The 25402-nt window shown below is 32.1% G+C and overlaps 2 protein-coding genes across 2 annotated transcripts; both read left to right on the top strand.

Annotated features, from left to right (window-relative positions):
* The first annotated feature begins 511 nt into the window (after positions 1 to 511).
* On the top strand, positions 512 to 6973 carry LOC145639149 (serine decarboxylase-like). Its single transcript, XM_081690312.1, has 6 exons — positions 512 to 662; positions 798 to 1183; positions 3972 to 4203; positions 4291 to 4484; positions 4977 to 5113; positions 5950 to 6973. Exons 2-6 carry the CDS (start codon positions 859 to 861, stop codon positions 6514 to 6516), a joined length of 1455 nt encoding a protein of 484 aa, XP_081546438.1. The 5' UTR covers positions 512 to 662; positions 798 to 858; the 3' UTR covers positions 6517 to 6973.
* Positions 6974 to 12657: 5684 nt separating this feature from the next.
* LOC145638059 (protein WHAT'S THIS FACTOR 1 homolog, chloroplastic-like) lies at positions 12658 to 14282 on the top strand. Its single transcript, XM_081689026.1, has one exon. The coding sequence runs from the start codon at positions 12725 to 12727 to the stop codon at positions 14069 to 14071; it is 1347 nt and encodes a 448-aa protein (XP_081545152.1). The 5' UTR covers positions 12658 to 12724; the 3' UTR covers positions 14072 to 14282.
* Positions 14283 to 25402: the final 11120 nt, after the last annotated feature.

The following is a 25402-nucleotide window of genomic DNA, read 5'->3' as shown; positions in this document are numbered from 1 at the left end:
TGGAGGTGGTATAAGTGACTGTAATAAACATTACCTTGATTAGAACTCCATCTTGTTAGAATGATCTAAAATTATAATGATACAAAATTAGAGTGACTCGAACAGATCCATATGGACCCAAATTAATAAAACAACCCGACATTATCCAATTATGATGCAACCCAAGCCGTTCCTAACCGATCCAAAACCCAAACTACATATCCAATTTGAAAACTCTACATACATCGGGTATATAACATTTTCAATGGATGATTGGGTTATTCAAACGGGTCTAACTCTATCAAAAATCATACTAAATTATTACGCCTACACCAATTAAAATTGAAATCAGATCACTTTAAAATAGGTCAAATCGAAATCGAGTCAGTTTATAACGCCTCAACTCAATGTGTACCTTTTTTAGTGACCTATCGACGTAACCAGTAGTAACTTATGCAGCAAATTGCAATTGATAAATGCAACAAGGACAAGTAACATACGCAACTCCTATAAGACAGTGGGATACCAGTTATACTCGGATACTCGTCCTCGCACACTATATATATACAACTCCAAGCTATTCTTCACCTTCACCTCGTGCTTTAGATCCAAACATTTCCAGAAATCTCTCTCTTCTTTCTCTCTCCTGCCATTTCGGATCAACTTTTCCTCAATTTTCGCAGGTCATCATTTACTCTCACAATCTTAATCAATCAATTAATAATTAAAAATAAATTACTGCATCAATTTATTAATTTTAAATTAATTATTGTTATTTTCATGATCTTAATCTGACTTCAATTTGTTGAAACTTTCAGACCTAATTTCAGGTTGAATCGACAAATTAGGGTTTTGAAAATCCCAATTTTTGACTCAAAAATGGCGGGACTAGCAACATTACCCCAAGAATTGAAACATGATGTTGTTGACATGTTGAACGGAAAGGATTTGGATCCGATGGCGGTGGTTTTAGAGCCGATTCCGCCGGTTGTTTGTAATGGCGAAAATGGGGCAGTGAAGAAGATGAAGACTGGTGAAAATGGTGAGAGAGAGATTGTTTTGGGTCGGAATATTCACTCGTCTTGCTTTGATGTTACCGAACCAGAGGATAATGACGGGGTTACCGGCGATAAGGAGGCGTATATGGCTGGAGTTTTGGCTAGATACAGGCAGAGTTTGCTTGAGAGGACTAAACATCATTTGGGTAATGATCATTTCCTTTGTTTTCTTGTTTTATTTGATTTTTTCAAGTTTTTTTTTTGAGCTCTTGATCTTTTGATTAATTTGTTATTATTGTATATTTATTTATATGTAACTTACATTTTGTTTTCTTGTTTAATTTGAATTTTGGGAGCTTCATTCAGTTTTTTGATTAATTTGTTGCTATAGTACATGTAACTTATATGTAACTTAGATTTATTTTGTTTTCTTGTTTAATTTGATTTTTACAAGCTTTTGGGAGCTCCATTCAGTTAATTTTCTTGATTAACAAGTTACTAATGTATATTTAATAATGATGACTGTTTATTATAAAGGTAGATTGCATATTTAATTAACTCAATAAATAGTGATTTCGGTTTGATTATGAATTTGCTTTTGATAGTTGATAACTTGATATACCCCTCAAGCTTTGAAGCTTTTGGTAGGCATTTTAATGTGAGATAATGGGATTAGACGATTAGTGTCAATTTAGTTTATTTTTTTTAAAAGAGTATGAAGTTAATCTGATTCAGGGGAAATTTGGGATTTTTTTGCATCAGATAATCTTTATTACTGGTATACAGTATGGACTATGGAGTACTTTGTAGTGAAAAACAAAGCTTTGTGATGATTATTTGGACAGATAGGTGGTTTTGTTGTTCAAGTAATTATACTGCTGTTAATCCTCTTTGTGACTGCCATCACAGTCCTGCTGTTAATCCTTTTTTTATTTTGTGAAATTTCAGCTGATAGTTCTATTTGCAATATGAAAAGCTAATAACACTTTTGGACTTAATACTAGAAAGTCTAAAATTAAGTCTTGCCACACTTGAAAAGGCTGGTTATATGGTAAAATATGGTGATATTTGCTCTTTTATTTAATAATATTTAATATTTTGTTTTCTTTCTTTTTGGTTTTTTAATTGGGGAAGAGGGGAGGAGAGGGGGTTATTGCAGTCTTTGCCGCTTAATGGGGCGTCTTTGTCCTCTTTGATTAAAAGATATTGATTAATTTATAATGAGATAATAGGAAGAAATAACTTTTGTAGAGATCCTTTGGTGGAGAGATTTACAATTTGTAACCAGGGAAAGGTCAAGGGGATCAATACCAGAGGGTGCCAAGCTGCCAACTAAAAGATCATATGATATCAGTTCTGGTGTCATGCTTCTAAGTTGTTCAGCATGCTGATGTAGTTCTGCAAAATAGGGCTCTTTTTCATATTAAAAATGAAAGATTCTTTAGACTTCTGAAGATCAAATCATCGAAATCATGGGGAATTGTTGCACTTTTCTCTTTTTTAGCCATTTACTGCAAAAGTATGGTCCATTAGTGGTAGTCATTTTACTACTTTAAAAAAAAAATAAAAAATTTAAGTTTGTAATTTTATAGGGACCACCACTTTATCATTGAACATTTGGAGAAATAGTAACTAGTGAGCTGTTCAAATTGTATGGTTCCTGTAAGTTATGAAGCATGATCCACAACTCCATGGTTGTTTTGTGCTAGATTTCTCAATCACGATGGAGATAGTTGTGTCCTCTAAATATTCTACATAGTTTACCTGTTGAACCTTGGACAATAAATGCCATTAGTATTACTACGTATTTGAGATCACATAAATGGAGTATACGTATTTTGTGGATGTCTTTTTTTCTGAACTTTTGGGTAGCCTGAAATCAGGGTCTACCTACCATATTAATTGATCAATTTAATGGAGGGCTATTTGATGTCATCTTAACTTTTAGAGAGTGGCAGAAATCGTGTTTGTTTGTAATCTTCTTTTCTAGAAAGACATGTTTTTCTGAAGATGGAAACACTGTCATGTTTAAAGTATTAGAAAGCTGAGATTTTAAGTGGATCTTTGTTCCTCTTACGGTTTTACCTTCGTATATGAGGCCTACATGCACACCGATTGAGGTTGTATTTGTTCTATATGCTGCAATGTTCTACGCTCCTAATATATATATATATATATATATATATATATATATATATATATATATATATATATATATATATATATATATATATATATATATATATATATATATATGTATAAATATATTTTATTTATTTTATTTTATTTATTTATTTATTTATTTTCTAATCAAGAGTGGGAAACTGTTGGTATTACGATTAGAAGGTAAAGATACACGACTAAGTACTGACACGAGTCTTCGATTTGATGCAAATACTTTTAAAACAATTTAAACTTTTGTTACAATCACAATGTAAATTCTAACCGCAAAAGAAAGTTGAAAATGAGAACAAAAGTTAAACAGAATATTGACTGAAGTATGAACAAACTATAAGTAAAGAAAAGCTGTATACTTCGTATGAAACAGAAGATAATTGTAAAAGTTAACTGCAAAAGAATTAAACGTTTCCTAATAGTCTATCCTTTCTTATGCACTTTTTTCTTCTGAGTTTTCTTCTTAGCATATTCTATGCCAGATGATTATGTTTTTGATATCCTTAACATTATTCATCTATCAAGGAGAAAGCATGATTGTGCCTGAAGAATTTGTGGTCTGAGATATATGAAACAGAGAATTCTGGTTATGGCTCGACAACAAAGTCTTAAGGCGTTCCTTTAATATGTGTTGGGCTACATTTACTGATTAAATACTTTATAGTACAAAGAATTATATGGAGGTGGATAGTATGTGTCCTTGCCCCCCAGCCTGCCCTTGCTTCCAATACTGACATTTAAATACTTGATTTATATTGTTGGGCTTCTTTTAATTGTATGCATGCACTGTTGTGATGTGGCTGCTTCACCTTGTTGCAGGATATCCTTACAACTTGGACTTTGACTATGGCGCTTTGAGTCAATTGCAACATTTTTCAATAAACAACCTCGGCGATCCATTTATCGAGAGCAACTATGGTGTGCATTCCAGGCAATTTGAAGTGGGTGTGTTAGATTGGTTTGCACGTCTTTGGGAGATTGAGAAGGACCAATACTGGGGATATATTACAAACTGTGGGACAGAAGGAAACCTTCATGGCATCCTTGTGGGGTAAGTATACTTAACGTCCATTAATCTATTATGGAACATCAGGGTGGACATGGTCTTCTAATTCTCTGCTGGTTCATGGATTTTCAGGAGAGAAGTGTTTCCTGATGGCATTTTATATGCCTCAAAAGAGTCACACTACTCAATCTTCAAAGCTGCACGCATGTATAGGATGGATTGTGTTAAGATTGAGACGTTATCATCCGGAGAAGTTGATTGTGATGATTTCAGAGCCAAGCTTCTCCAGAACAAGGATAAACCAGCCATCATCAATGTCAACATAGGTAGATCCTTTTACTTTTCCTTCTTAAAGTTTGAACATGTTAGTTTTGGAGGATTATTATTATTTTTTTATATATAAAAATTTTCTGTCTATGTAAATTTTTATGGGGCCAAATATAGATATTAAAGAGAGGTTTGATTATATAATAATTTTCTGTCTATGTAAATTTTTATGGGGCTAAATATAGATATTAAAGAGAGGTTTGATTATATCAAATCTTTAATAGGAGAGTTTGGTTGAGAGAAAATTAGGAGAGAGGTTTGAGCCCAAGTTTGAAAAAGATGTTTTACGAGCTTTTTGTAAATGTTCAACAAGATTTCTAGATAATTTTCCTAGGAATAATTTTTCAAACACTTTTTACACACACCCACCCACCAACCCAAAAAGAAAAAAAAAAAAAAAAAAAAAAAAAACTTTGATATCTTTAGTGAGTAAATTTTTTTTCCGTAAATTACAAAATTAACATGTTTGATATCTAATGCTTTTATTGCAGGAACTACTGTAAAAGGAGCTGTTGATGATCTTGATTTAGTGATACAGACTCTTGAAGAATGTGGCTTCCCCCACAATCGGTTCTATATCCACTGTGATGGAGCCTTGTTTGGTCTTATGTTACCATTTGTTACTCGAGTAAGTAGTTATCTTTATTTTTACCATATGTTAAAGATAAAAAAGTAGCTATCTTAAAGACGTTTTTCCACCTCACAAAAAAGTAGTGACTTATGAACATTCAGTTTTTAGACACTTGGTACATGTTACTGTCAACCATGTATTGTCTTGGTGTTTTTTTTTTTCGTTTTTTTCCTTTTACTGTTGACAAAGTGTTGGTGAAACTACTGGTTGCATTAGTAAATAAGGGTGTGTTATCTTCAGCTTACTTTGACATATATACACGTAGGATGTGTTCTATTCACCCTTAACTTATCTGAACTTATATTGTCTATTCTTGTTTTATTTGAACATTTTTCCTTACACTTGATCAGAACATATGAACTTGTCTAAACTTAGAGGCTATTTTGTTTGAATTTTTATCAACTTGTTTTGTCTGAAACAAGCTAAAATCAGTTGAGTAAACATAACACACCTGAAGTCATGGGTCTTGGTTCTCATTATGATATGGCTGGCTGCTTGGTAAAGATGTTGGCCAAATTGGTAGAAGCTGGTGGCTCCATCTTAATAGGTTCATGTCCGTACCAGGGTGTTGCATTGTTGATCTTTGTGGTCCTTGGGATTGTTCATTTTCCATCACAATTTGTCCAAAAAATTGGAATAAGATTTGCTTGTTCAAGGAGTTGTAGCCCAAGTTTTATTCCTCTCAAAACACCTACATTAGTACAAAGTATTTTGGAGAACTGTCCAATTGTCTTACATGCTAGGTTTTGACAAGCTATTGTGCACGTTGTTGATTTTTAAGTTATTAGTTTTACATATTTTGTGCTACTGCTCATGAGTATTACACTATGCAGGCACCTCAAGTTACATTCAAGAAGCCCATTGGTAGTGTCAGTGTATCTGGCCACAAATTTGTGGGGTGCCCAATGCCCTGTGGTGTTCAGATAACAAGGATGGAGCACATCAACACTCTGTCTAGTAATGTAGAGTATCTCGCTTCGAGGGATGCTACAATCATGGGGAGCAGGAATGGCCATGCTCCTCTATTTCTATGGTGTACCTTGAACAGAAAAGGATATCGTGGTTTCCAGAAAGAGGTTCAAAAGTGCCTCCGCAATGCCCACTACCTTAAAGACCGGCTTAGAGACGCTGGAATTAGTGCCATGCTCAATGAGCTAAGCAGCACGGTGGTGTTTGAGCGTCCTCGCGATGAGGAGTTTATCCGACGTTGGCAGCTGGCTTGCCAAGGAAGCATAGCTCATGTGGTTGTGATGCCTAGTGTTACAATAGAGAAGCTCAATACTTTCCTTGACGAGCTAGTTGAGAAACGTTCAACTTGGTACAAAGATGGTGGCAACCAACCTCCATGTCTTGCATCCGAGTTAGGCAAGGAGAACTGCGCTTGCCCTATGCATGAGTGAGAATTTGCTTACTTGACTAGTTTTCTACTAGACCGAAGTATTTCATTCAGATTTGCTTACAGCAGTGTATCATTGTTGTTGCCATTAGTGTGTTTGTATTTCTTTTTCATGCTCAGGGCCTTCCATTTCAAGGTTGAAGATAAGTAATCTACATAGTGATAGATAGCATTTCATGTGGCATAAATAAGAAGTGAGATGTTTGTGAAAGATGGGGTTTGCGCAATCCCACCCATCTACGTAATACTATATTGTATGCTTGTTTCGTGTACTTAAATTACACACCGCGTAAATGTAGCAGTGCTGTAATGGACAATCCAATATGATATCTATCAGTGTATTCTAGAGTTTATGAGCTATCTTGAAGCTAGAAGTTTAAATGATATATATGTAGATCTCTTTTGATCAAACCACTAACAGTGGCTATGTATTCAATATTCAGTGGTTCAATTGTGCCTCTCTTATGATGGCCGTCTATTGAAAGTTGGCAATCGCTACTATTTTTTTATTCCAACAGTTTTCTATTTATGCTTGTCAATTGTATAGTTTCAATCCCTAATATTTTTAGTTACCAATATGTAAAATTCAAGTTTGGAAGTGAAATAAAGCAACAAAAATGCTTCAGTTTACATGCTAGAGTATGAAACAAAAACCGTTATGTAGTGGTAAAAGCTACGAAGTATAAATTTTTCTTTTTAAATTAAGGTGGTTGAATATTAAAAAAATTAAAAATAAAAAGGCTTAATTTTTTTTAAAAAGTGATTTTTGTTTTTCAATTTTTCCTTTAATAAATTTTTGTAAAAATATAGTGTTCTTTGGATGAAACTTATCTAAGCTACTTTTTTTACCTTAATTTTGCTGAATTTAAATTATTTTTTTACCTGAATTTATTTATGCTGAACTTTACTTATTTTAAAATTAGGAAGAATTGCGAAAAATAATACAACCTTTGGCCGATTCTTTTTTTAATAATACAACCTTTCGATTAATTATTAATATTACAACCTTTAGGGGGTGTTGAATTTTAACAGGCAAAACAACTTGTAACCTGTTGGACAGGTTACCCATGACACGTGTTGTCATGTAATTGGTTTAAATTTTTTTTTAAAAAAAAATTTAATTAAAATTGTTTAATTAACTTTTAATAAAATAATTTTAATTAAATCTTTCAAAAAAAATAATAATAATAAAAAAAAAAAATCACCCACCAGGCCACCACCCTGCACCACCACCTCTCCCCTATTTTCTTCACTCCCCTGCCATCACCACCCAACCAACAACAGCAGCACCGAACCACCCCAGCATCTCCCTCACAACCCCACGACCCTACTCCCTCACTGCCACCACTGCGCCACAATCAGCACCACCTCCAAGCACCATCAATCATTATCCCATGAATCGCCTCGCCAACCACCACAACAACTCCCATCATCTTCGCCATGCCAACAAGAACAAGCAGAGCAGCCACCACGACTCCAATCGCCACCAATCACCACCAACAACCACTAACCTAAAACCACCTATCCCCTGCATCATAGCAGCTCCACCACCGCACAAACTTGCATCTACCAGCCACCAAATCTTCTCCCTCGGTCATCCAACATCGACCACATTAATTGCAACAATTCTCAACTATCGTTGCTCCGACACCATTGCAGGCGCATAAGCGAACCTCAATTAAGCCCTAATTTGATTGGAATTGTTCGAGGGCGCGCATCCATACATCGCGACCTTGATTTGATGCTCGATGATTGCTGTTGAGGATAAATGGTGGTGATGATTCAATGATGATGATTGATGGTGGAGCTTGGTAAAGTGCGGTGGAATCGGGGCTGTGGTGGTCGATTTTCGCGGGTTAGGGTTTCGCTTGGATGGTTGGTGCGACGGGTAAGAGGAGGTCGTGGTAACAGGAGGTAGGTCGGTGCGTGGCGCGGCGGGTGAGGAGAGGAGAGGTCATGGTGAGCTGGACGTCGGCCGTCCAGTTTCTGGGCTGGGGAAGAGGTTAGCTGCGTGAAGGGGAGGGGGAGAAGGAATGGTGGTGTCGTGGTGAAGGTGGTGGCAAGGGTGCTGGATTTTTTTTTTTTTTTTTTATAAAAGTTATTTTATTACTTAATATATTTTTAAAATAAAAAATATTAAATAAATTTTTTTAAATCAAATTAAATTAACAAAACCAATAAAATAACGACACGTGGCATGGTAACCTGTAAAAACAAGTTACCAACCGGTTTTTCCTGTTAAAATTCAACACCCCCTAAAGGTTGTAATATTAATAATTAATCGAAAGGTTGTATTATTAAAAAAGAACCGGCCAAAGGTTGTATTATTTTCCGCAATTTTTCCTTAAAATTAAACAATTTTACTGATCTTATTCAATAAGGCCATTAGGTTGGATTGGTGGAGTGAATAAGGTCTTAGCATAATTTGATGTAAACCATAATTAGTAAAAAAAATAAAATAAAACATTGTTCTCTAGTTCAATTAAAAATTCAATACAGAATAAGAAACTTCAAATTGAAGAATTACTGTTTTTTTTAATTATTTATAATTAAATGTAAAAAACCTTAGACAATTACTGTATTTTAATTTTATATATTTAAATAAAAAATAAATTTTTGACAATTACTATATTTTAATACTACTCTGTTATGATAATATCTAAATATGGATGACTATTATCCCATGTACTATCTAAAATACTCTAGAGTTGAGTATTTGGTCTTATCCGTTGATGGAACCCTAGGTAATGTACATGTATATATATCCTGTACTAGATGGAATATTAAATACAACGTAACAATAGAATCGCATATTATTATTATTATCATGTAATTATGATCGCAGCCCATAACAATTATAATTTAACTTTTATCTACTTTTGCATGCTTATTTATTGGAATATCAACATATATAACGAATACAAAGCATGATATATAATTTAAGGTTCCATTCTTATTTTTCTCCATGCTAACGTTCTCATCTTCTATTTCATCCTTATTTATGCATGATTTGTATCAGGTTTATTTATGCATGATTATAACGTTTTTAGTACATATTTTGGATATTATTTATATATACTTATCTTTTAATATTATTTTGTATAGTGAAAAATGTCGAACCTTGCCAAGCTCGAATTTGTAGCCCTTGATATTACCGGAAAGAATTATTTATCATGGGTGTTAAATGCTGAAATACACCTAAATGCTAAAGGGCTTGGTGAACAATCAAAGAGGCTAATAAGGCAACACCTCAAGATAAGGCTAAAGCCATGATTTTCCTTCGCCATCACCTCCATGAAGGGCTCAAAAATGAATATTTAACTGTGAAAGACCCACAAATCCTTTGGAGTAATCTAAAGGAAATGTATGACCACCAAAAAACAGTGATACTCCCTAGAGCTCGTTATGAATGGTTGAATTTGAGATTGCAAGATTTTAAATCTGTTAGTGAATATAACTCAGCTATGTTTAAAATAACTTCTCAATTGAAATTATGTGGAGAAAATATTACTGATGCAGAAATGCTTGAAAAGACATACTCCACTAATATTGTCTGCAGACACAATATAGAGAAAAGGGTTTTAAAAAATATTTTGAATTAATATCCTGTCTTCTTGTGACTGAGCAAAATAACGAGTTGTTAATGAAAAATCATGAATCACGTCCTACTGACTCTACTCCATTCCCTGAACCGAATGTGACAACCCATAACGGGAAAGAAACTAAAAACTGAGACCATTCCAGCAGTAGTGGTCGAGATAGAGGTCGTGGTTGTGGCCAATGGCAACTCACATTCCCACCAGAAGTGGGAACGTAGGGTTGAGAAAGAGAAAAGTGATACCAATATATGTTACCATCTTGTTGAACTTTACCAAGATTAATTTCTTCATCATTTTCCCGAGGTCAGAATAGAAAATCTTTTAAGAACCTTTTCTATGTATGTTGATTGATGCACAAGGATTCCATTCTCTAGGTGCTCTATTTGTAACCCCAAGAAGAATTTTGTCTTTCTATTCAAGAGCACCTAGAGAAAATGATGAAAAAATTCTTGGTCCTGAAGTACCGTATCTTAGTGCAATTGGAGCACTAATGTACCTTGCAAGTTATACACGACCCGACATATCATTTTCAGTTAATTTATTAGCAAGGTTTAGTTCATGTCCAACCTGAAGGCATTGGAATGAGATTAAACATTTACTTCGTTATCTTCAAGATACGAAGGATATGGGTTTATTTTTCCCAAAGTTGTCCAAATAAAATTTGATTGGTTTTGCAGGTGCAGGTTATTTATCTGATCCTCATAATGGTCGGTCACAAACTGGATATATGTTCACATATGGTGTTACTGCCATTTCTTGGCATTCCATGAAACAAACCATTGCAGCTACTTCTTCCAATCATTATGAGATTTTAGCAATTCACGAGTCTAGTCGTGAATGTGTATGGTTAAGGTTGGTAGTTCAACTTATAAAAGAAGTTTGTGGTTTATCATCTGGGAAAGAGGCACCAACAACTTTATATGAGGATAACGTAGCTTGTATTGCTCAGGTTAAGGAAGGATACATCAAAGGCGACAGAACAAAGCACATCTTACCCAAATTTTTCTTCACTCATGATCTTTAGAAGAATGGAGATATAAATGTATTGCAGATTCGTTCAAGTGAGAATTTAGCGGACTTATTTACTAAGGCTCTTCCGACAGCAACATTCAAAAAGTTAGCCGTCGTCTTAAAGATCTCAAGTGATGTAGTCATGAGGGGGAGTTAATGCGCGCCACACTTTTTTTTCCTTAACCATGTTTTTTCCCCACTGGGTTTTCCTAGTAAGGTTTTTAACAAGGCAGCATCTTATGCGCATTATAGTGTATTATTTTGTACGGGTTTTATAGTAAATGTTAGTTATTGTTTTATTCAATATACATAGTCATCCAAAGGGGAGTGTTATGATAATATCTAAATATGGATGACTATTATCCCATTTACTATCTAAAATACTCTAGAGTTGGGTATTTGGTCTAATCTAGGGATGTCAATGGGGTGGGGCGGGGCGGATGTTGGCCTTCCCATCCCCATCCCTACCTAAAATTTTCATCCCCATCCCTATCCCCATCCCCGCGGCGGGTCCAATGTTCATCCCCATCCCTGCCCCGGCGAGTACAACTCCAAAACCATCCCCGCCCCACCCTTCACTTGGATATCCATCCCCACCTAATCCCCACCAAAGACCCGCCTAATCCCCACCTAATCTCCGTCTCTTAAATACACAATCTTACGTAATTAATACGGATTATAATAATAATAAAAAACATTTTTAATATTACACACATTTTTGTTTATAATATAAGGTAGTACAAAGTATTATAACTAATATTATATTTCATGCTATTATTTTATAAAATAGTATAAAGTATATAATTTTGCTTGTTAATATATATTGAGGTGGGGATAGAGCGGGTACGAAGTGGGGCGGGTACAACTTAAAATCCACCCCCGCCCCATCACCCATGTCGGGTATGGTTTTTATCCCCATCCCCGCCCCACCACCCGCCGAACTGAGACCCATCCCCGCCGCATTGGGGCGGGGATAGGGCGGGTCTCCTACTTGACCCGCCCCACTGACATCCCTAGTCTAATCCGTTGATGGAACCCTAAGTAATGTACATGTATATATATCCCGTACTAGATGGAATATTAAATACTACGTAACAAACCCTCATCTCTCTATATTTTCTCTTCCATATTTAACAACCTCTGTTTTACATTTTTTTTTTATATTTTTTGCAACTTTAAGTAGTATTTGTGAGGTATAGATAGTCCAAAGTTTAAACGGAAGTAGTAATTAAATTAAAGAAAAATTCAAATTTATTAAGTTGATTTACAAATTTTGTTAATCACCCCTCAATTATTTAATTTTTTTTTTTTTATAAAATAATTACTAGATGAAATGACAAAATTTCCCATTTTTTATACAGTAATATGAAATTGCAAAGTTGTCCCTCTTTTATTGGCTAAAAATGACAAACTACTCTCTTTATTGGCTAAAATGACAAAATTACCCCTAATTTACAATTTAGGCTTATACACTGGATGCTCCTCCAGTCCTCCCAGTTCTTCTCAACATCTTCATCCTCCTCCAGACTCTAAAACCCTGCACCCTTAAACCCTCCCAAAGAGAGAATAAAAAGAGAAATTTTTGCATACTTTCATTAAAAAATGTCAATGAAATTAATCCAAAAACACAAACCCACCAAAAAATTTCATGAAATTTCTTACAATATCCTCAATTCATCAAATACCCACCAAAATCGTCAAATGACAACAAGCAAAAGAGTACAAGACAGGAGCAAGAAGAAGCGAGTTCACGACCTTGAAATTGTCACAGAAAGATGGAAAATTTTCTCAAAAATCCACCATTTAATGGAGGTAATCAAATCTGAACCTGAACATGTAATTTCAATTCGATATCTTGAACAAGAACGTCGTCAAATTAACCTCCCTAAACCCCATAAATTATCTGATTTTCTTCGAAAATCGCCGAAATTGTTTGATTTGTATAAGGATAGAAAAGGGACTTTGTGGGTTGGAATGACCCCAGAAGCTGAGGATTTGCTTGAGGAAGAGGAGAGAGAAATTGAAGCACATAGTGATAAATTAGCTGAGTATGTTACTAGGATTTTGATGATGTCAATTGATAAGCGAATTCGGGTTGATAAGATTGCTCATTTTAGGAGGGATTTTGGGTTGCCATTTGATTTTAGGAACAATTGGGTGCATAAGTATCCTGATCTTTTTAGGTTAGTTAAGGTTGAGGCAAATGATGGGGGTGTTGATCATGAGTTTTTGGAATTGGTAAATTGGAAAAATGAGTGGGCAATTACTGAATTAGAGAAAAGAGGGAAGAATTTTAGTGGGGATGAGTTGAATTTGCATTCTCCGGGGAAGCTTTCATTGGCATTTCCAATGAAGTTTCCGCCGAATTTTAAGAAGTTGTTTAGGTTTGGTGGAACATTAGAGCATTTTCAGAAGAGGGAGTATTTATCCCCTTATGCTGATGCTCGAGGGCTTGCAGCCGGATCACAAGAATTTGATAAACGAGCAGTTGCGGTTATGCATGAATTGCTTAGTTTTACACTTGAGAAGAGGCTGGTTACTGACCATTTAACTCATTTTCGACGTGAGCTTGTGATGCCACAGAAGTTGATGAGGTTGTTGTTGAAGCATTTTGGTATATTTTATGTTTCAGAGAGAGGGAAGCGGTTTCATGTGTTTTTGAATGAGGCATATAATGGGCCGGAGTTGATTGAGAAATACCCCTTGGTTCTTTGGAAGGAAAAGGTTATGAATCTGATTGGTTATAGAGGGAAGAAGAAGAAGGCTGCCTCTTTCGACGAATTTTCTGATATTGAGGATGAAAACTTGTTCAAGAGTGATTCTGATGATGAGAGACTCCAAGTGAACTTAGAGCAAGAGAGTACATTGGATGGTTTAGATGATGATGTGCTAGCAAATGATGCTGAGATGGATATTGAGGAAGTTTCTAGTGCTTATAAGGATGCTTAACCACAATCCTGTCATTATTTACAATGGATGCTTCTCGGCTGCATGCCTAATATTACTGTAAGACTTTTTTGAAGTTTGAACTATAGCAATTTTTTACATCAAATTTTATTATTTTAGCCGTGTTGCATTTTCTGTAAGTCCTGTAAGTCTGTAACAGTGTTCGAGTGCTATAATTGGCTGTAGAGTTTAATTAGGTGGCTCATTGGAGATATATATAAATAAGTATATTGCTGTGACGGTATGTAGTCTATGTACCATATAATTTTTGAGGGAAGTCTGATGATATGTTATACTGTCATTTCACCTTATACCTACTAACCTACGTCAATAAGTATTTTTCTTGATTCGTTAAATTTACTTTGCAAATTACAACCAGCTAACAGTCTTAGCATATGGCTGGACAAAATTTATTTTTGGTGGAATAGTTGTGGCTTGAAAGAGTTCTTTTGCTACGCATTCCTCTTCATAAGTTCTTTTTTATATTCATTGGTCCGAAAAAATTTGTCTTACCTTTTCTGCAACTGTCTTGTATCTGTTTCCATATATCAGAGATATATTGATGAAAACCCAGCTCAGTTGTCTAAAGTTTGAATTTTACTCTCTTCAGAAAACTAAATTTTTGAACTTGTATGTGCGTAAACTTAGCTGTAGTTCTGGCAGTAGTTTGCAATTCATCTGGCTAAGCACCTCTTCTCTTCTCTTTTACAAACTGCACCTAATACCAGCAATAGTTGTTGAGAACTAGGGTGTAGAGAAAATAAACCTTATATATGTAACCTTTCTGGAGGACTGAACTGTGATGCTTTATAAATACTGAAGATAGATAATTTTGCAGTTTACCATAGATATCTTGGAAACTAATCTCCTTCATTCTTGACACTATTTCTTCATGCTTGCATCAGGACGTTTTCCCTTTTTTTGTAACCCCCTCATATCTTTAAGTAAGGTTGGCTAGTTTGCTGGAGTTCTTCTGATCTATATCCCTTCTTGATACCTGAATGTACTGTCATTTCTCCTAATTCAAAGGTTTGCAAATATGCTTTGATAAATCATGTACGAAGTGCTATGCAAAGCCAGAGCCCACATTTTTTCACCCATGAAGTGAGAACGTCTTATCGCTTTCCTTATTTTTTGTTTGCTTATACTCATCGTCTGTCACTACCTAATGTCTAAACAAGTAGTTTGAGGATGCTTCACATCATGTGAATGGATGAATGGGTGACCACTTTTGCCTTAAACTTGCTAAGCATCCCATATAGTCTTATCTTGTCATTCCTGCTTTCACATATATTATTCTTGACTTAATTATGTCTGATATTGATCTTATTGATGGGGAACCTTTTCGTCTCTGAATTGTATACTATGGAGTAATAAATTGCTTACAATCTACTCTATGTACAGGTTCATCTTTCAATTTTTTTCCCAACATTATTGTTAATAATTATTTAGAAAAAGCCGAATTCAAGATCTAGTTCAACTTGGCAGCTCTTTAAATTTATTCTTCATCGGAGAGGTCAAATATTAACAGGCTAATATCATTGGTAATTTTTTGTTTTAAAACGATGCATTTAGTGCACCTTTCCTTGTTCTGTCAACTTCATTATGATACTAGTTTATTGTATAACTATCATACTATGTGTTTCCTTATGAACTCAAACCAGCTTGTAACATTAACTTGTAATTCTGCTGACAGAAAATTGATGGCATGGATGGTTTATAAAGTTGTTTTTTATGCAATATTCAATTCCATGAATTTCACGGCCAATTGACAAGTTGGCAAAACCTAGCAGCAGCATCAGCCATCAGGTATTATGAACCTCCATGAATCAACTTATGATTTGTCTTCTTGAAAAACCGAATAGATTTTTCGGGAATTAACTTGGGACTCGTGGAGTTTCTGTACCTTGCTCTGGCTTATGCGTTTGTCTTTAAATGCCTAGCATTAAATTTGACGCATGTTGGAGTTGAAAATTGATTGAGTGGCATACCTTCATTTATGCGTGAACCATGTGTATGCCGTTGCCCTCGATGTTGATGTTTGAACCACCAGATTTGGAGTTAATTTCAAGCAGAAGATCAGAGTATGAAGGCTTTAGACATTGCTCCTGAGGACTGAGACAACTATCAGCAGGCCTAGCACCAGAGAAAGATGAGTAAACTTTGCCCCTTTCCTTGTCGCATCACGATTTCTGAATTAACCAACACCAGCAGAGGCCATAGTCAAAATTTGCTCTGCTTTCTTGTTAAACATAAATCATTGTAAACAACTTTTACGTGAAATTTTTCACATTCAATCAAAAGAACCTATGTAATTCTCTGTGTGATAGCAAATTTGAACTAACTTTAAGGCACCAATAAGTTTTAATAGCCCATGAAAAACGGGTCAGATACATGGGCTGATCTGAACAAAGTTGTGCGTACTTGTACCGTTGGACTTACATGTTGAAAATATGTGCATTTATCGGAGAACATATATAGTCTATTCTTAGCTTTTACTTTAATATTTTCCAACATTTATAACACACGAAATTTGTTTTAAATTCACCTATAACTTATACACCAAATAAATCAATACTTTTAAAAAAAAAAGGTATACAATATACATTGTTACGTTATCTATAATTTTTTTCTCTCATTTTGTCAACTTCCGTTTGATAAATAAACATTTAAGATATAAGACACTATAGCAGTAGAGTATCAAAATTAAAGCTTCAAATATAACTAAGTTAGTTCCCGTACCATGCACGATAATTATTACTAACCATTATTAAACTATCATTATAATTAGTTTTATTTTTAAAAAAAAATCTAAAAATATAGTTGACAAACTTAGAGCAAAATAAAGGATTACGAAAGATATGTTAAATATGTTTAAAGTGAGTAAAATTATGTTAAGAAATTTTTTTATAGCTACAAAAATATTCGTGTTAAAGAATATGTCAATTTTTTTTTATTTTAAGTAAATATATTATATAAGCTTAGAGAATTATTTTTGTAAATAAGATTTGTTTCTTTAATTGAATTTTATTATCATATAACTAATATATAAAGCTAAACTGTTAGTCAGGCGACGAGACAACGACATTTGGCGTTCCAACTTTTTGCCAAGTGTCGCGTCACGTAGGATAGAGTTTTATAGAATTCAATTTGTAGGATAAAAAAGTTAGTTTAAAATTCTATTTTCAATCAAATTTGGATGGAATTTCAGGATAAAATTGTTAATTTAGATTTTATTTTTGATAAAGTACCAATCTTTCATATGTACAAATTGAATTATAATTTTATTCAAAAACATAATTAGATTACAACTCTCATAAACTATCATATAATTTTTTTATTTTTTATTTTTTATTTTTATTTTTTTGTATTTGAAGCGAAAGAATTAGTTCAAAATCTACTAATCAATTAAAATAATATACTTCACAATCTAATTTAATTTTATTACTGTGTGTAAACCTGTCAATCGGGTCGGGTCACGAGTCATTTCGGACATGGTCATTATTTCAAGTTACGGGCTAAAAAATGTTTTCACCAATATTATTATTAGTCATTACATGCCTACCACATAGTTTAAATCGTCACAAAAACACATCAATTCCTAACTAATTTTGTACCAATGATATGTTTTGAAATTTGACATATAAATTAAAAATTTATGTTAAAATTTATCAAATAACCCGGGCATCGCACGGGCACAAAACTAGTTATAAATAAAAAAAAAAACTAAGGACACACCAGAAAATGACACGTGTCATTGCTGGTGTGTCTTTTAGTATATTGTTATTGATACCTCTATTTTTGGAAAAACCTATTTGAATTGGTATCCTAATAAAATGGATTTCAAACCGGATATCCAAAAAACTCGAATCAAACAATCAAAATCAAATCAAAATTTTGGATTTTTCAATAATTTACTGATCCTATTGCATCTTTACAACTCAATTATATGAGTATTAATTGGTACATTTCTTTTTAATTTTTATGGCTACCCCACAGACATTTAGGCAGGTCCACAAGTATCTATAATCTATATATAAGTGTATAATTTTATACTTAAGGCGAAATTAGGAATGACACATGTCATCTCCTGGTTAAAAATTTTCCCTCTATGAGTTTTATTTTATTTTATCTAATAAAACCAACAATATTAACGAACGGATAGAAGGGAGTATTACTAGTAACTTGTGTGTGTGTGGCAGTAGTTGAACTTTTTCCCATCTTTCAAAGTTGGACGAAAGTAAATCACCGACCATAATATTCATCATAAGATAAGCTTTTAAATTACATAACCTGAAATAAATAAATTAATTAAAAAAAATCATAGTACTAGTAGGTCAACTAATATGAATAAGAAGTTGTAGACATGTAGTGCTTGGAAAAATTCCTACAAATGAAGGTAAGAAAATAAAATTGAAAAATAAACCGACTATATCCAAAAAGTAGTCAAAAGTGTCAATTAATTAAACCAAATTAAAGAAAGCAACAATTAAAAAATCATGCATGTATACTTGTTAATTATGTTAAGTATACTTAATTACCAATGTTTAGACTTCATTGGTACACCTAATTGGTTGATACCGTGCAATTTGAGATCATTCAAGATATTGCAAAAAAAAAAAAAAAAAAAAAAAAAAAAAAAAAAAAAAAAACAAAGAAAAATAGAGAAGTTTCAGGTAATTTGGGTTTTTTATGGGAATTTGCTGACTTTAACTTGTACGACCAAGACAAAATAGAATTGGGTTGCTTTTAAAATGATATCACCAAGTGGTAAATCAAGGGAAGTGCACATGCTTTTGACACAAAATCTTCTTTAAAATTATCTACAAATCTTCCTTCTTTTGGACCATCCAATTTAAATGACTTTTAAATGCTAATATTTACACAAATTTCTAGTCTAAATAAATAAAGACGGAAAATAAAGTAATAAATTCATTTGGGTACAATCTCTGTATTAAAGTTTATAATAAAATAAACTAAGTATTCAAATTTTGTTCCATAACTTTACGATGACACATGTGTAACACCTGTAGGTTGAAGTTTGATGACGTCGCCTTGAGTTTGAACGCAGGATGACGTTTGATGAAGTCAACCTGTATTCAAGGGTTTTGTTTGAATACACCTGAACGAGGGCTTATGAAGCTTAATCCCGTTCAAATGTGTTTGAGTGTATCTGAACAAGTTGGTACGAGTTTGATGTGCTTATTGACTTACTTTAGAGAGAATTCCGTTTGAGTTTTATGAGCTTTGGAATAATGATTTCTGGATCCCCTCAATTGATGGTGAAATGGTGTATTTATAGGAGATGAGAACTCCTTGAGTGGACTTAGTAGGTTTGGGCTTGACCCATTTTATGACTTAGAGGTCTTTTAACCTAGTCCGTTTGATTTATTTTATAACCCGAATTAATTCGGAATATTTATTTGGGTAGGCCAAAAATAATTAAAATGGATCATTAACATGATTTAACCCAAATTAATTTTTTTAATTTAATGTATGACACGTATAAAATTTCTGTGTCTACGACGACTACGATAAAAATAGGTCTTGTATATAGACATTTAATCACGCCAAAATTTTAATTATTTATCCATTTAATTACTGCACTAATTTTTCTCGATATAAACATTTTTTGTTACATGTATACGTACATTAATATATATATATATATATATATATATATATATATATATATATATATATATATATATATATATATATATATATATATATATATATATATATATATATATATATATATATATATATATATATATATATATACCTATTATTATTACTAGATGTAAGCCCATACGATGCATGGTTTTTAAATATTTCATTTTGTATATTTTTTTTTTTTTTTTGTAATTTCTTAATATTTTTTGTTTCTATTTTCTATTCTATTATTTTAACATTAATTTAAGGTAAAATATTTTGTTAAGTTTTAAATTATTCTTATTCAATTTTTACGTAAATAGAACTTGAATTTATAAATTGAAACAAATATTATCTCATTCATCGCATAGTTAGATTAAATCATTAAATCAAAATATATTTTTTAATTTCTAATTATTTGTTAAAAAAATATAAATCCTAATGTAAAAGATAATATAAAAGATTTTTTTTTTTCATAATTTATATTTTTTTTAATATCAAAATATAATTTTTAATTTTTTAAATAATATAAATCCTAATATCTAAAGATAATTTTTAGTTTTGTAACAAATAAAAATGATAAAATTTAGTGTTCTTAAATAAATAAAATCCTAATAAATTACTATTCGTCGTTTTTACCTACGTGGCAAAAATTAAAAATTTCATTCGTCACTTTTGTTTAGGTGGCGAGTGATTTTTTTAATTCTAAAATAAAAGAGAAATCTAATTTTTAATTGGTCGAAAATATACCTTTTCTTATGTGGCGCGCCAAATGCTCCCAAAAATGCCTACTTTATTTATATAATATTAGATTAGATTAGATTATTATTATTATTATTATTATTATTATTATTATTATTTATATATATATATATATATATATATATATATATATATGAAACATGATGATTTATATTAGTATATCTTAAAAACTCAATAATAATTTTTCTGTTAGAACATTTCTAATCATTCCAATTGAGTTGTTTAAATCCTTTAAAACTATTATGTACGGAAAATAAGAGTTTATTTCAATAATGGAGTGGGTATAAAATGATGCAATAGAACACTTACTTTTTGTTAACCCATATGTACCTACTAATTAAGCTAGTTTATGAATTGTAATTATATTTCTAATCATATTAATCAGCTAGCTTGCATTAGGTGAAAAAAAAAAAAAAACAAAAAAAAAAAAAAAAAAAAACAAAAAAAAAAAGAAGTGATTTTCCGAATATAATATACAAACGTGAAATAAAAAAAGTTGGCCAAGTGAACATATTCAAATGGAAGAATAGATATTGTTAAATTAAAAAAGCAGACAATAAGGTTGTAATTAGGTTGTGCATTAAAAAAAAACTACTTAAGCATATTGACATATTGTAACTAATATGGATTATAATATTTCAACCATATGGAGTAATTCATATTTCATAACCATCTATTTTTAATAGTAAACCTAAACCATTAATTCATTTCACAAAACTAATTGATATAGTTATTTTATTTTTCAATTAAAAATTAAATTTAAACCATTAATTCATTTCACAAAACTAATTGATATAGTTATTTTATTTTTTTAATTACAAATTAAATTTGAGGAATTATTAATATAATGTAATCTTTCTTATTAGCTAATGTATATATTAATAAAATATTAGTTAACTTATTAGTTAGCAACTTTGTTTTATTAGTGATGTTTTTATATTATTTGTTATCAACTATGCAACTGCGCTAATGTATGTATCGTGGTCATATATATAAAATATTGTTTTTTTTTTTTTTTTTTTTTTTTTTTTTTTTTTTTTTTTTTTGTAGTTTTTCCATATAATTAATAAATGAAATGGAGTCAATTAGATGTTGGTGTAGTGGTGATTGAGACTACACTTGGTAGGGAGAACATGTGTTTGATCCCCCACAACAACAATTGGGAGGGGACTAGAACCTAACCACCAAGAACTGATCCCCGAATCCGGATTAGCCCAAGGGTGAACCAGGTGTAACACCAAAAAAAAGTGAAATGGATTAATAGAGTGATCACAATGCGTAATTGGGAAGCCACTAATATAAAAAAGCGTGTTGAAAAATAGACTTTCCAAGTACCACCACAAGTAAGTGTCTCACATTGGTTGAAGAAGAAAGATTTAATCATTTAATTTATGAATTATAAGGCTAAGAGGCTACTCCTACTATTGCTGTATGATTTTGGGATGAAACCACCTTTGGTCTTGTGATCTGAAGTAGACTCTCTCTCTACCCCCAGAACCTGTATTTAACACGGAATCATAGCCAAGCCCACGATATGGGACCTAAATGGCTAAACTTCACTAGGCCACAAGGCAATAAGTCTTAGCTGCACCAGCACTATAAAATGAACATTTAGTAAATAAATATAAAACGTAAAAAATAATGAACATTAAGTAAAAAAAATATGAACACGTTAAAAAAGTGAACATTCACTAATAAAAAATTGAACACGTAAAAAAAATAAATGCACATCTATACATATATCAATAGGCGTTTCCAAAACGCCGATATGCTATGTAGTCCCTTTTTTTTTGCGCCACGTCATCTTCCCAATATCTCATGACGCTACATCATCACTCAAACAATGTCACATCACCCAAGCATCGAACCCTCAACCTCGATATTATAACGATTACTAATTCACCATCTATGCCAATTATCAAGTATATGTTATTAATATATATATATAAACGTCTATTCTTCCATTTGAATATGTTCACTTAGATGGTTATGAAATATGAATTACTCCATATGGTTGAAATATTATTCTCCATATTAGTTACAATATGTCAATATGCTTAAGTATTTTTTTTTAATGCACAACCTAATTACAACCCTGTTGTCTTTTTTTAATTTAACAATATCTATTCTTCCATTTGAATATGTTCACTTGGCCAACTTTTTTTATTTCACGTATGTATATTATATTCAGAAAATTAACTTTTTTTTTTTTTTTTTGTTTTGTTTCACCTAATGCAAGCTAGTTGATTAATATGATTAGAAATATAATTACAATTCATAAACAACCTCAATTTTAGTTTGACAATGACAATTACAAATTTTAAAAGCTTTAAAAAAAATTTAATGATTGCAAGTCTACAACAGTAGCAAACTAGCAACCCAAGGCAACGTCCGGGCTACTTACTAATTTAATACTAAAACGTGAACATGATAAAAGCAAACTAGCAACCCGAGGCAACGTCCGGGCTACTTACTAATTTAGTACTAAAACGTGAACATGATAAAAAAAAAATTCTTATACTAAACATGAACATGATAATCATATAATCATAAAATTGATGGCCCACAACCTTGAAAATGAACATTTAGTAAAAAAATAAATAAATTATGAACACATAAAAAAAATTAAAAAAAAAAAAATTCATTAATAAAAAATGAACATATAATAATAAAAAGTGAACACGTCAAAAAAAGAAATATATATAAATATTTAGTATGTTAAATATGAACATTTATCAAATCATATATATAATAATAGAATAGTAGGACCATACATTATAAAATGAACTTTTACAAAAATATATGAACACTAAATTAAATGAACATTTAGTATTAAAAAAATGCTGTATATTAAAAATAAACATAATTTTCATTTAGGTTCAAATAAATTATATATAAGTATTAACGAAAATAAGGATAAAATAATTAAATTGTTAAATATGTTCATTTTTTATTTACTAAAGGTTCATTCTTAGTGTACTAAATGTTCAATTAAATTTAAAGTAATGGGTGTTCTTTATTTATTTATTTATTTATTTATTTATTATTATTATTATTATTATTTTTATTATTATTATTATTATTATTATTATTATTATTATTATTATTATTATTATTATTATTATTATTATTTATACAGAAATTATGTCCAAGTTCAATTGTAATTGTTTTATCTCTAAAAAATTGAATATTCAACTTAAATCTAATTTTGATTTATCATAGAGACAATAATTATCGATCTATAATATGGTAGATTAGGAATCACAAATACATAATTGATATAAATCAACAATTAATGTATAACATTCACATATTTTACTAAAAATAAAATAATAATAATAATAAAAAAAGGAAAAATTGCTTCTAATAATCCCACCTTTAACCGATTTGCTGTTAATAATCCCACGTTTAGATTATTATCTAATAATCCCACCTTTATAGGGGATCTTCTTCTATTGGTCCCTTATGACCGATAACCTGAACTTTAGGTAAACATTTTTTTAATTTTAATTTGAGTGACACATGTCACTTAATAATTGGTCAAAAAAATTCCTGTAAAAAAAAAATAAAATAATTGGTCAAAAATAATTTGGTCAAAAAAAAAAAAAGAAAGCCTAATTTTAAAACCCACCCAGCCCCAACGACCACCCTAACCCCAACCTCCGGCGTCCTCTCCTCCACCGCCGAACCCCATATCCACCGCCGAAACCTCCATTCCCACCCTTACCTAGCAAAAACCGACTCGATTCCAACCCCCACACCCACGAAAACCATCGAAATGAACCCTTAACTTCAATGAGTAAAAAAAAATAATCAATGAATCAATTTCAAGGGATGGCTTGAGGTTGAATTTGGGTAAGATTTAAGGGCTTTTCGGTGGTTGTTGAAGGTTAGAGGGTGTTTTAGGCGGTTAGAGAGGGGTTTCGGTGGCTGGGTGGGGTTAATAGGATGGTGGTTGTAGTGGTTATGGTTGTTTCAAGGGTGGTATTCGAGGGGTTGATTTTGGTCATCGGGGGTGAACTCGGTAATGGGGGGTTCCGGGCGACCGTTTTCGGGGGTTATGGTGGCGGCCGACCGGTTTAAGGTGGGGCTAGGCTATGGTTAGGGTTCACGGTGGGGGTGGGTGGGGATAGATGGTGGGTTTCGTTTTTTCATTTTTCAGTTTTGTTTTTTTTTTTGTTTTTTTTTTTTCAGTTTTTTTTTTAATTTAATTTAATTTTTTATTTTTCAACCAATTAAACAATAACACGTGGCATCCTAACCTTTCAAAACCGGTCACCAACAGGTTAAGGACCAATACAAGAAGATCACCTATAAAGGTGGGATTATTAAATAATAATCTAAAGGTGGGATTATTAATAGCGAACTGACTAAAGGTGGGATTATTAGAATCAATTTTTCCTAAAAAAAAACCTCAAATTTACCTCAAGATTCATCATTCGACGACGTTGATGATGATGGAGAATGCTACAATGGTGACGAATTAGAGAATATCCGAATCATAAGGACAAAAAGTGTAAAGATTGAAGAAAACTACTCCCTCCGTGTTTTTTTAAGTGTTACAGTTTGACCGACACATAGTTTTAGGCAATTTAATTGACTTATATAATATAAGAGGTAATTGGGGTAGTTGGAGTATTAAAAATTGTAAAAGAAATATACTGGGGTTAATAATTTATCGAAAAGTAATGAATGTGAGAGGAAAGATATAATAAAAAAAAGTAATAGTGGGTTTGGGTGGGGATCATGTGATAGGAGAGGGATACAATATTTTAATGTAACTTTTTGCCAAAAAAAGAAGTGTAATACTTAAAAAACACGGTCGAAAATGGAAAGTGTAACACTTAAAAAAATACGGAGGGTGTAACTAGTAAGGAAAGAGAAAAAAGAGGAAAGAGAAAATTCAAAATTTTGAAT

This window comes from Chenopodium album, chromosome 7, assembly GCF_948465745.1.
Source record: "Chenopodium album chromosome 7, dcCheAlbu1.1, whole genome shotgun sequence".
In the NCBI taxonomy this organism is placed as follows: Eukaryota; Viridiplantae; Streptophyta; class Magnoliopsida; order Caryophyllales; family Amaranthaceae; genus Chenopodium; species Chenopodium album.
This window is presented reverse-complemented; position numbering and strand designations above follow the sequence as displayed.